Source organism: Microtus pennsylvanicus, chromosome 11, assembly GCF_037038515.1.
Source record: "Microtus pennsylvanicus isolate mMicPen1 chromosome 11, mMicPen1.hap1, whole genome shotgun sequence".
NCBI classification, from domain to species: domain Eukaryota; kingdom Metazoa; phylum Chordata; class Mammalia; order Rodentia; family Cricetidae; genus Microtus; species Microtus pennsylvanicus.
Genome location: NC_134589.1, coordinates 90,534,066 through 90,544,757, shown reverse-complemented (window position 1 = coordinate 90,544,757; position 10,692 = coordinate 90,534,066). Strand labels below are relative to the sequence as shown.

The 10,692-nt window shown below is 48.7% G+C and overlaps 1 protein-coding gene across 2 annotated transcripts; it reads left to right on the top strand.

Moving 5' to 3' along the window:
- The first annotated feature begins 3,641 nt into the window (after positions 1-3,641).
- On the top strand, positions 3,642-9,837 carry Ptx4 (pentraxin 4). Of its 2 annotated transcripts, none has more exons than XM_075989684.1 (3): positions 3,642-3,908; positions 5,535-6,189; positions 7,769-9,837. In XM_075989684.1, exons 1-3 carry the CDS (start codon positions 3,771-3,773, stop codon positions 8,407-8,409), a joined length of 1,434 nt encoding a protein of 477 aa, XP_075845799.1. In that variant the 5' UTR covers positions 3,642-3,770; the 3' UTR covers positions 8,410-9,837. The 2 variants fall into 2 exon arrangements, with proteins under 2 accessions (XP_075845799.1, XP_075845800.1); XM_075989685.1 differs by having other exon boundaries at positions 3,771-3,908; positions 5,625-6,189; positions 7,769-8,684.
- Positions 9,838-10,692: the final 855 nt, after the last annotated feature.

Below are 10,692 nucleotides of genomic sequence, written 5' to 3'. Positions count from 1 at the left end.
TGCAGCTTCTCGTCTGGTTTAGTCGTCTCTCCTCGTTCAGTCTCAGTCCTCTGCTCCCTCTTGATGCCTCAGCTACCGCTTCTGCAGCTGTCACAAAACTGGCTGTCCTGCCCCATTTGCAGCTTGGCCTGCCTACTGCCTTTCTGCTGCTTCTTTCTTCAGGATACCAGCTCAACCCACATGGATGATGGTACGTAAGCAAAGTCTCAGGAGAAGACGTTTGCTGAACCTAAATCTACCACAGAAAGGGAGGCAGCGCAGGATCGTCTCTCCCAAGGTGAACCTGAGTAGCTGCTTTCAAAGCCTAAAAGGGGCGCTTCCTCCAAACACAACCTGTGCACCAGGCTCAGCAGTTCCTCCGCTGGCCACCAGGGGACGGATTTCCCTTCTCAACTTGGTGAAATGGTTGCAGGTTCCCCGAGAATTCATTCAGCCTTGTGGTAAAAGCCTGGTTCAAACTTTCAAAAAGCTCCAAGACTGTATCTTCCCGAGCTGAAGTAATCAGAAGCAACCTTGTGGTTTTCTCAAGGCCCTAACAGAGCTTTCTGGATAGTCAGTGCTCACTCACATAAGGGCGGTGCAGTGGGCTGGTGACTGACAATCCTTCTGCTCAAAGCATCGAGGACAACAACGGAATTCAACAGCTGCTAACTAAGGGGTCATGTTGCCTCAGCACCCCGATATCTTTGCTTACTTACAGAAAATGAGTACCAGAGTGCATATGATAAGAAATGTGGCCCAGTGGTGGAGGTGCACACCTTTAATCCCAGCACTCAGGAGACAGCAGACAGATTCTATGAGTTCCAGGCAGCCTGTCCAGGATACACAGAGAAACCATGTCTCCATAAATAAATAAGAAAAAGAGAGAGAGAAACTGAGTCCTGGAAGTTGTAAGTTGTCCTCTGACCTTCACAAGTGCTCCATAGCACTTACAGACACACACACACACACTAATAAATGTAAAGAAAACAAATTTTAAAAGGGCTAGTCCTGGGCTGGAGAAATGGCTCAGTGGTTAAGAGCACTGACTGCTCTTCCAGACGACCTGGGTTCAATTCCCAGTACCCACATGGCAGCTCACAACTGTCTGAAGATCCAGTTGCAGGGGGTCTGACACCTTCACACCAATGCACATAAAGTTAAATAAATCATTAAAAAAAATAAAAAAAAATAAAAGGGCTAGTCCTGGGAGCTGGGGAGATGGTTTACTAGGCAAAGTACATAATGTACAAACATGAGGCTCTGAGTTCAAATCCCCGGCATCCACGTAAAAGCCAAGTGAAGAGGTGTGCATCTGTATTCCAAGATTCCTCCCTGGAGGAGATGCAGACCACACCTACCCCTTCCTTCTACAGTCCCGTCAATAAACTGAGGTGCAGTTCCACCAGAGTCAGCTCCGGGGATTCAGTGAGTTTATTAGGCTTCCTTACAGAGCAGTGGCTGAGGGGGTTACAGGCAAGAGCATGGATGCCCTTAAAGCAGCCATAGTGGAAGGTTGGCACTCATCATGATGTTGACTCCTGTGTAGATGGAACCTCTCCCCTAATTCTTCCTGGCCTATATATTCTATCCTTTCTCTGAGACCCCGTGTGCACTGGCAGAATTACATACAACTGGTTGCCCTTCCTCTGTGAGGTAGCACCAACGGTCATTGAGCCCAGCCATGAAAGCAGCCCAGGTTGACGGTGACAGAGTGGTTTGGAGGGCAGTCTCTGTACAACTGTCTGTAACCCCAGCATCAGGGCAGGGGTGTAGGGAACTCGCTGTCCAGCCAGTCTAGTCAAACAGTAGGTCCACAGTTTAGCGAGAGACTCTGTTTCAAGAAGAATAGGATGGAGCGCCATGGAGGAAGGCATGTGACTTAAATGTTTGGCCTCTACACATGCACATGTGAGTAAATACACAGAATGAATACATAAATAAATCATAAAGGTCAGCACGAGCAGGGGTCAGCCCAGAGAGCAGGGGGTAAGGAGCCACCACCAATACAGTCTTTGGAACCCCCTGTGAAACAGTGGGGGGGGGTCAGAGAGGCTGGAGGCCAGCATCTTCGGAGAGAGCTGGGGCTGGAGGCCGGCGTTTCAGGAGAGAGCCAGGGCTTGAGGGTGAAGTGTGATAACCCCAGTAAGAGCCCATTCTGGGACTCTATCCCTAAACTACAACTTCTTTGTTCCTTTATCCACCCATTCTCCTGAAGTGCACCATCCAGCAGCTTCCCAAGAACAGCAGGGTGCGGCGATGTAGTTCCCAAGCCTCTGCATACCTGAAAATGTCTTTACTCTCTGCTCCTGCTGTGTTTACGTAAGCTAACTGTACTAGCTCATCTTTTTCTGATTGTTTTAGTCATTTGGCCAAGCACAAATGTTAAGAGGGTCAGCGTCCCCGGGGAGGTGTCTCAGTCACCTCCACAGTTTCTCCCCCTGGATGCCTCCGGGGTTTCTCCACCTGCGCTGTTCTGATGCATGACCGAAGGCGCCTTTGCGTTGGTGGTCCGTCCCCTGGTATGGCAGTCTGGTTCACTTCATCTCGGAAGTGCTGGGTGCTTTTGTGGGGAACAGCTTCCTGAGTTATTTTATTACTATAAACTAGGGTTCTTCAAACAGCAGAACATTATCTTCTCTCATCTTTGGAGGCTAAAAGTCTGAAACCAAGGTGGCATGCTACCTCAAAAGCTGCTGCTAAGGCTTGTGTCTTCCCTGGCTTCTAGGGCTCCAGGCGTGCAACAGCTTTGTTCTCAGCTCTGACATCATCCTCACTGGGCCTTCTCCATGGTGTCTGCTCCTCTCTGTCTCTATCAGGACACTTGTTGTTGAGTGCAGGGCTATATGGGTACCCAGGGTAACCCCTTCTTAAGATATGCCTAGATGTTTTTTCCCCATAAGGCTATCTTCACAGGTCCCAGGGTCAGACCTTGGGTTTTTCTCCTCAGGGGCATCATTAATCCCCCTGCAAAGCCTATAACCAAAAGCCAGTCAGGAAAAGTCAGGTATGTTTAGCTTGATTTCAACATCACATATAATACATTTATTGAAATATCACATTAATTCAAAATGTGTGCAATTTGTGGGGTGTGTGTGTGTGTGTGTGTGTGTGTGTGGAGAGAGAGAGAGAGAGAGAAGAGAGAGAGAGAGAGAGAGAGAGAGAGAGAGAGAGAGAGAGAGAGAGATCACATGCCTGTAGTCCTAACTGAGACTGTGGTGGATCACTTAACCCAGGAGTTAAGACCAGCAAGACCCTTTCCCTGGAAAAAAAACAATAGCTAATTTTAAGGTATCCCATTCTAGCAGAAAAACATAAGTTCAAGAGAAACGCAGCGCATTACCAAGAGGGATTTCCTTTCCAAGGGAATGAGAAGGGAACTCATGGGACACGGCTGTGCGAGGTTGGGATGCTGGGCACCAGACCAGGCCTGGCTTTGAGAATTTCCTGGTCACATTCAACCCCCATCCTGCTTCAACTTCTCGGTGGGAACTGTAATCTAGGTGCTCCTGTTAGAGTCATTATCAGCTCCTGTCTGCCTCTGAGCCAGACAGACAAAGCCTCGAGCACATTCGCTTATCCAAAGAAACTGTTTGTGCCTGTTTGAACCTTGTTTCCCTGGGAACCTTGGGTTCTCAGAGCCCATTGGACTGAAGGCAGATGCCTTTCATTAAGATGGCAGGAAGAACCGGATGCTCAGCCAGGACAGAAAGAGAAAAACCTTCAAGGGGTGAGCTGTATGAGACAGACTCGAGGGACCAACCTCAGACCCTGTGTCTCTGTCTCCCAGCATGGGCTGCTTGAAGAAGACCCTGTCTTTCCTTCTTATTTTTGTGTCCATATATGCACGGGGAACTCTGTTGCAGGAAGCTGACCCAGTTAGGCAAAGAAAACCATTTTTTGAGAGGCTCCGTCGACTAGAAGAGCAGGTAGGTGAAGTACACTTGGGCAGTTGGTTATATAAAGCCAGTAGCGTGTAGCGGATGGATGTTACACAGAGAGCTGCTATCTGTGTTCACTGGACACAGCAGTTGGTTATATAAAGCCAGTAGCGTGTAGCGGATGGATGTTACACAGAGAGCTGCTATCTGTGTTCACTGGACACAGCAGTTGGTTCGCTATCCTTGCTGGAAGCTGACGATAATCTCACCTGTTTTTGGAAATCAGGTAAGCATTTGCTAAGCTCTGCTCTAAAGTCCAACTAGACAATGCGTTTGGGAAGATGCAGGAAATTTAAAGCGCTCTATAGGAAGCCCAGATGGAGAGGCCTGGGTAGCAACGGTACAAGGCAGTGTCCAGAGGTGTGGGGGCTATGAGAGCACTGGTCTACCTCAGAGCAGGACATATGCCCTACCCAAGGATTCCACTTGGGATCTGTAGGCAGTGCCCCTGCCCAAGCACTTTCTATACTGATGTTGATAAAGTCAGGCACGATAATTTCCCACAATCCCAGTGCCCAGAAGATCCGAGTAAGAGCTTCTGTGAGTTTGAGGCTAGCCTGAGTGATGTAATACGTTCTAAGCCAGTCTGGGCTACTGAGTGAGGCTCTGTTTCAAAACAAACAAGCAAAAAACCAGAAAAGGCGCAGGGAGTGGTGGCACACTCTTTTAACCCCAGCATTCAGAAGGCAGGGGCAGGCAGGTCTCTGTGAGTTCAAGGCCAGCCTGGTCTACAAATAGAGTTTCAGTACAACCAGGGCCATTACACAGAGAAACATCATCTTGAAAAAAACCAACACACACACACCCAAATTCTGAAAGGCTAAGGTTGCTCAATGGCAGAGTGCTGTTGCCTTGCCTAGAATGAGCAAAATCCTAGATTCGGTTCCCAGAACTGCAAAAACACAAATAAATAATAAACAAAGGCACTTGTAACTGGAGAGACAGCTCAGCAATTAAGAGCACTAACTGCTTCCAGAAGACCCAGGATCATTCTCAGCGCCCACATGATGGTTCACAGTCATCCATAACTCCAGCTCCGGAGGTCTCCAAAGGCATTGACTACGTACCTAGTGCACATAAATACATACATGCAGGTAAAACACTCATACACATAAAATTAATTAAATAAATAAATACATCTAAAAATTTGGAGTTTGTTTGTTTGTTTGTTTTTCAGGACAGGATTTCTCCATGTAGTTCTGGCTGTTCTGAAACTTGCTCTGTAAATGAAACCAGCCTAGAACTAAAATATTTTTAGATGCACTCATACCAACAGCCCATCTTCAGTCCCCTAAGATGGTAGGAGTAACCCTGGGGACCATGGCAGTGAGAAAACTGGCTCTGTGGTCTTCCAGAGGGAAGATGGCTGCCAGGGCCTGAGTCTGGAGCCCACATCTTACACCATGCAGCTGTGGCACCTGAGGACAGTCACCCCCTTTGTACCTGGCCCTTTGGGATTAGTCATGAGAATCCCCCCACACGTCCTAGCATGGGGACAAAGATGAAATTGGTTAATCTATAACCAAGGCCATTGCTACATGCAGAATACCTGCTTCTGAAGAATACTTAAGATAGCTTCACCCGAACCCCATGATAGCTGTGATCTCTTTACAGTTTCAGAGATTCCAACAGGTGACCTTAACACACCTGCAGGACATTGCTAACAACTATAATGTGTACTACAATGTGGATGCCCGCTTCCAGAGCCTGGTGGAAGAGAGCCAGGCCATAGCCCTAGCGGTGAACCAGTCTCAAGCCGCCATACAAGAGGATGTGGCCCACCTAAAAACTTGGTTTACGAAGAGCCAGCGCAGGAGCAAGAAGGTGGATGCCCAGCTTCAAGCCTTGAACCTCTCCCTGAGCACAAACAGCAGGCAGTGGGTAGAGGAGGAAAGGGAGCAGAAGGCACAGAGAGAGGCTACAGCAAACCTGACCCTGGGCCTTAGGGCCCTGCAGGATGCGCTAGCCAGCCTGACACAACAAGTCCACAGCCAGGAGGCCAGGCTTGCTGCTCTCGAGGGACAGATGCAAAGGGCCTCCCCTGGTGCTGCGGCTCTGGAGCTGACTACAGACCTGACCCCCACTCAGCTTGCTCAGCGAGGCCCAGGTTCCTTACAACTGAGGAGAAAGAGCCAGACATCCAGGGCTTCACTCCACCGTGGGAGTTCCCCCCAAGACTTCACTGTCCGTGTCCAGAAGACACAGAAGTTCCAAGCCCCAAGCAGCCACCAAGCAGCTCCACCAGAGACCCACCAAGGACCCGGAAACAGTAAGTGTCACAAGCTTGTCACCTCCCTACCCAATTCCAGGCTTCCCTAGCAATACCTGAGGTTATGATGTCATTTCCCACCCCTGTCACCCAAAAAAAGCTCCCCCACAAGGGCTATATGCCCAACACTAGAAGAGAGAATGGCCCAGCCTTGCTACTTGCCGGTCCCCAGCAGGTCAGGACACACGGCAGAAGGACCTCTTCTGAAGTGATTGAATCAGGAGCCTCAAGATGAGGAACTGTGTGAAGCATAGTAAGAATCCTGGGGTCTCAGAGAAGCAAAAGTGAAACAGTTTAGTTTGTGGTTGTGCAGGAGCCCATCAGGAGCTTAAAAAACCGGGCAGAAATGGCTGGTGACTTTTACAGTCCTAATCTGGCACGAAGTAGTGACTTTTATATTCTTAATCATTTCCTTGCCTCCTAAAATCTCACTGCTTGAGTTCTTCGGGGAGGCGCAATGTTCTCTACTAGTCTAGGACAGTCCCTACCCCAAATCCTGCTGGTTTGTGACACTCTCCTCCTTACTGATACCAGGCTCAGTCACACAGCAGATTTCTCAATTTAAAGATCAACTGTGGAGGGCTGGAGAGATGGCTCAGCGGTTAAGAGCATTGCCTGCTCTTCCAAAGGTCAATTCCCAGCAGCCACATGGTGGCTCACAGCCATCTGTAATGAGCTCTGGTGCCCTCTTCTGGTCTTCAGGCATACACGCAGAAAGAATATTGTATACAAAATAAATAAATAAATAAATAAATAAATAAATAAATAAATAAATATCAACCGAGGAGTGCCCAGGTACCTGCCTCTAGAGGGAAGAGGGACCCAGTGCCTCCTGCTTATCTGTGATTCATGGATGAGTTCTAAAGGCAACTCGCACTGAAAATGGACCCCAAGGATTTATTTTCTATAGAATCATCCTAGATTCTTTGGCTGATAACAGTCATCAGAGGCTAGAGAGAAAGGCAGGGGAGTCAGAGTTGGAGGTCACTTGAGGACAGAGGCAGAGCTTAGGAGGATGTGGTGTGGAACTGGGCAGAGCCAGGAGCCAAGGCCTGCAGGGAGGACGCCTACCAGTTCCAAACAGAATGAGGTAGCGCCTCTGAGCCTCAGGGGGAAGCTGTGTCTGGAACCCTGTGAAACCAGTTTCAAGTTTATGACCTCCAAGAGAGGATAGCCTTGTAGTGGAGTTACAGCTGCTCTGGGAGCTCAGACAGAGGCTCCCTTGATTTTGAGGTGCCTCCTAAAGAGTCCGCTGGGTCACACATCAGACAGAGGCTCCCTTGATTTTGAGGTGCCTCCTAAAGAGTCCGCTGGGTCACACATCAGACAGAGGCTCCCTTGGTTTTGAGGTGCCTCCTAGACAGTCCGCTGGGTCACACACAGGGGATCCATCCACTCCTCTAGAAGTTATCCTCAGTCCTTACCTGTGGAGCAGAAGCGCTCAGATTGTGAGTAGAGGAGGGGGTGTAAGCTCTCCAAAGACCCTGGGTGATGTAGGTGAGAGCCAGGGCCAGGCCTGCAGCAGGATACTTCTGAACTGCCTCAGGCTCGGGGATAACTCTCTTGCCTCTGTTTCCAGTTTGCAGCATGGGCCCAGTGCTGATTTTCCCCAACGCCTCCACTGAAAATGTGATTTTTCTTAGCCCGGGGTTCCTCGTACCGTTACGAGCTCTGTCCTTCTGCAGTTGGGTTCGCATGGCCTCCGGCCACCTGGGCACCCTCCTTTCCTATGCCACCAAAGACAATGACAACAAGCTAGTACTCCATGGCCGAGACACCCTGGTCCCTGGCTCTATCCACTTTGTGATCGGCGACCCGGTCTTCAGGGAACTGTCCCTGCGTCCACTCCTGGACGGCCAGTGGCACCATGTTTGTATCATCTGGACATCCATGGAGGGCAGGTACTGGCTCCACATAGACCGAAGGATAGTAGCTACTGGTGCCCACTTCAGAGAGGGCTACGAGATCCCTCCTGGAGGGTCCCTTGTGCTGGGTCAGGAACAAGACACCATGGGGGGTCAGTTTGACAGCTCTGAGGCCTTTGTGGGGAGCATATCTGGCTTGGCCATCTGGGATCGGGCACTGGCCCCCAGAGAAGTGGCAAACCTTGCCACCGGGAAAGAGCTCCCGACAGGTATCATTCTGACGCTGACCAATGCCACATCCGTGGGTGGATTCGTGCAGAGGGCCAACTGCACCTGTCTGGAGCAGTGTCCATAAGGCTGCCACGCACGGCTGCATCACAGTGAAGACCAGCAGGAAGGGCAAGCCTCGGCGTCCAAAGCACTCCCTGCATCCACTGTGGGTCTGTGCACTTGGGTTCAGATGTAGACTCCTGCACGGAGGTTGGGAGGAGATGGAAAATGTGCAGTGGACACTGCAACTTTCTGTTGCTGCAGAATCCTTCTTTCATTTGGTTGGGTTTTGGGGTTTTGTTTGTTTATTGATTTCTGAGACAGGGTCTCACTCTGTGGTCCTTATTGGTCCAGAACTCGCTCTGCATCCCAGGCTGGCCTCAATCTCATAGCAGTTTGCCTCTAGAGTGCCAAGGTTCCAGATGTGAGTCACCAATCCCCCTTCTTCCCTCCTTCCTTCCCTCCTTCCTTCCCTCCCTCCCTTCTCTCTTTTTTTTTTTTTCAAGACAGGGTTTCTCTGTGGTTTTGGAGCCTGTCCTGGAACTAGCTCTTGTAGTTCCAGGCTGGTCTCGAACTCACAGAGATCCGCCTGCCTCTGCCTCCCGAGTGCTGGGATTAAAGGCGTGCGCCACCACCGCCCGGCTCCTCCCTTCTCTTTTGACAGTTTCTCACTGTCTGTAGTCTAGATTGTTTGAATTAATGACCCTCCAGCCCCTTGAATGCTGAGACCCCCTGACTTTCACAGTGACATTTTTACGGGCTGCACCTTCAAGGTCGTTTTCACTTCATGGTAACAGGCTGTTCTATCACCCGGCTGAGCTGGTGGACACGAACACTGGGCTTGTGGAGCCTTCTTTCTGCCTCACCTCTGCATCCACAAAAAGCTGTCAGACAGATGAGAGGTCAGTCCCTGGGGACCCTCTAGAAGCTATGCAGGAAGTAATTGTACCATATTTGTCTCCTCACAAAGCTTGCCTGTGGATGTGGATGTTCCGACATTACTCTCCTGGAAAAGGCTTAGCATTTGCTGGGCAGGGGTGGCTCACACCTTTAATCTCAGCACTTGGAAGGCAGAGGTAGGCGGATCTCTGTGAGTTCAAGGCCAGCCTGGTCTACAGAGCTAGTTCCAGAACAGGCTCCAAAAAGGTTTAACATTCTCTTTCCCCCTTAAGGCTTAACATTCTCCCCCTTTCCCAGGAGCACTGGGCATTACCTGCACGTCAGCTGGTCATTTCTTTTTCTATTTTCCTGTGGTAGCTGTTGAAGCTTTCAGAATTATCATTAAACACCCACTAGCAATGCTTTAAAACATAATTTATGAGGCATAATTTTCATATTATATGTGCCTTTTTGCTGTTGTTGTTGTGTGTTTGTTTTTTGAGATAGCATTTCTCTGGGTAACAGGCCTGGCTGTCCTGGAACACCACCTGGAATACTACCAACTTCCGGCTAATATATACCCTTTTAAAATTTTTAAAAGGTTTTAATAAAAGTGCTGAGTTGTGCAACCATCACAATCTAGTTTTATTTCTTTATTTGTTTGCTTGTTTGTTTTTCAAGACAGGGTTTTTCTGTGTAATAGTCCTAGCTGTCTCGCTTTGTAGACCAGGCTGGCCTTGAATTTACAGAGGTCCACTTGCCTCTGCCTCCTGAGTTCTGGGATTAAAAGCACACAATAATCTAGTTTTAGCACTTCCGTTCATTAGCTGATGGACATTTTTTTAAAAAGCACATTTATTTTTATTTTATTTGCATTGGTGTTTTGCGTGCATGTATGTCTGTGTAAGGATGTTGGATATTGGGGTTACAGACAGTAACATGTTAGCTGCCTTATAGGTGCTGGGAATTGAACCCAGGTCCTCTGGAAGAGCAGTCAGTGTGCTTAACTGCTGAGCCATCTCTTCAGTCCTTGCTGATGGACATTTTGATGGTTCTAGTTTTTTTTTTCAGTAATGTAAATAAAGTTGTAATGACCATTCTTACATATGCACATATGTCATTGAGTAAGTGGATATGTTTTTATTTATCCTGTGAAAATACTCATGATCAAATGGACCATATAGTAAATTCATATCTAGGAATCGAAGGAAACTTGCAAACTTTTCTAAAGTTGCTGCTCAATGTATAGACCCATCAGCACATGTGATGGATTTCCTTTCTCAACATCCTTGGCAAACCCTGGCTTTGTCTATTTTGACAACTATCTCTTCAGGTTCCAAATGGAGCCATTATAAAGCAACAACAACCAACAGAACAAAACACATCAGGGTGGAGTAAAGGCTCAGTAGTTAAGAGCACTTGCTGCTCTTGCAGAGGACCTAGGTCCAGTTGCCAGCTATCAGGACAGCTCACAACCTTCTGTAACTCC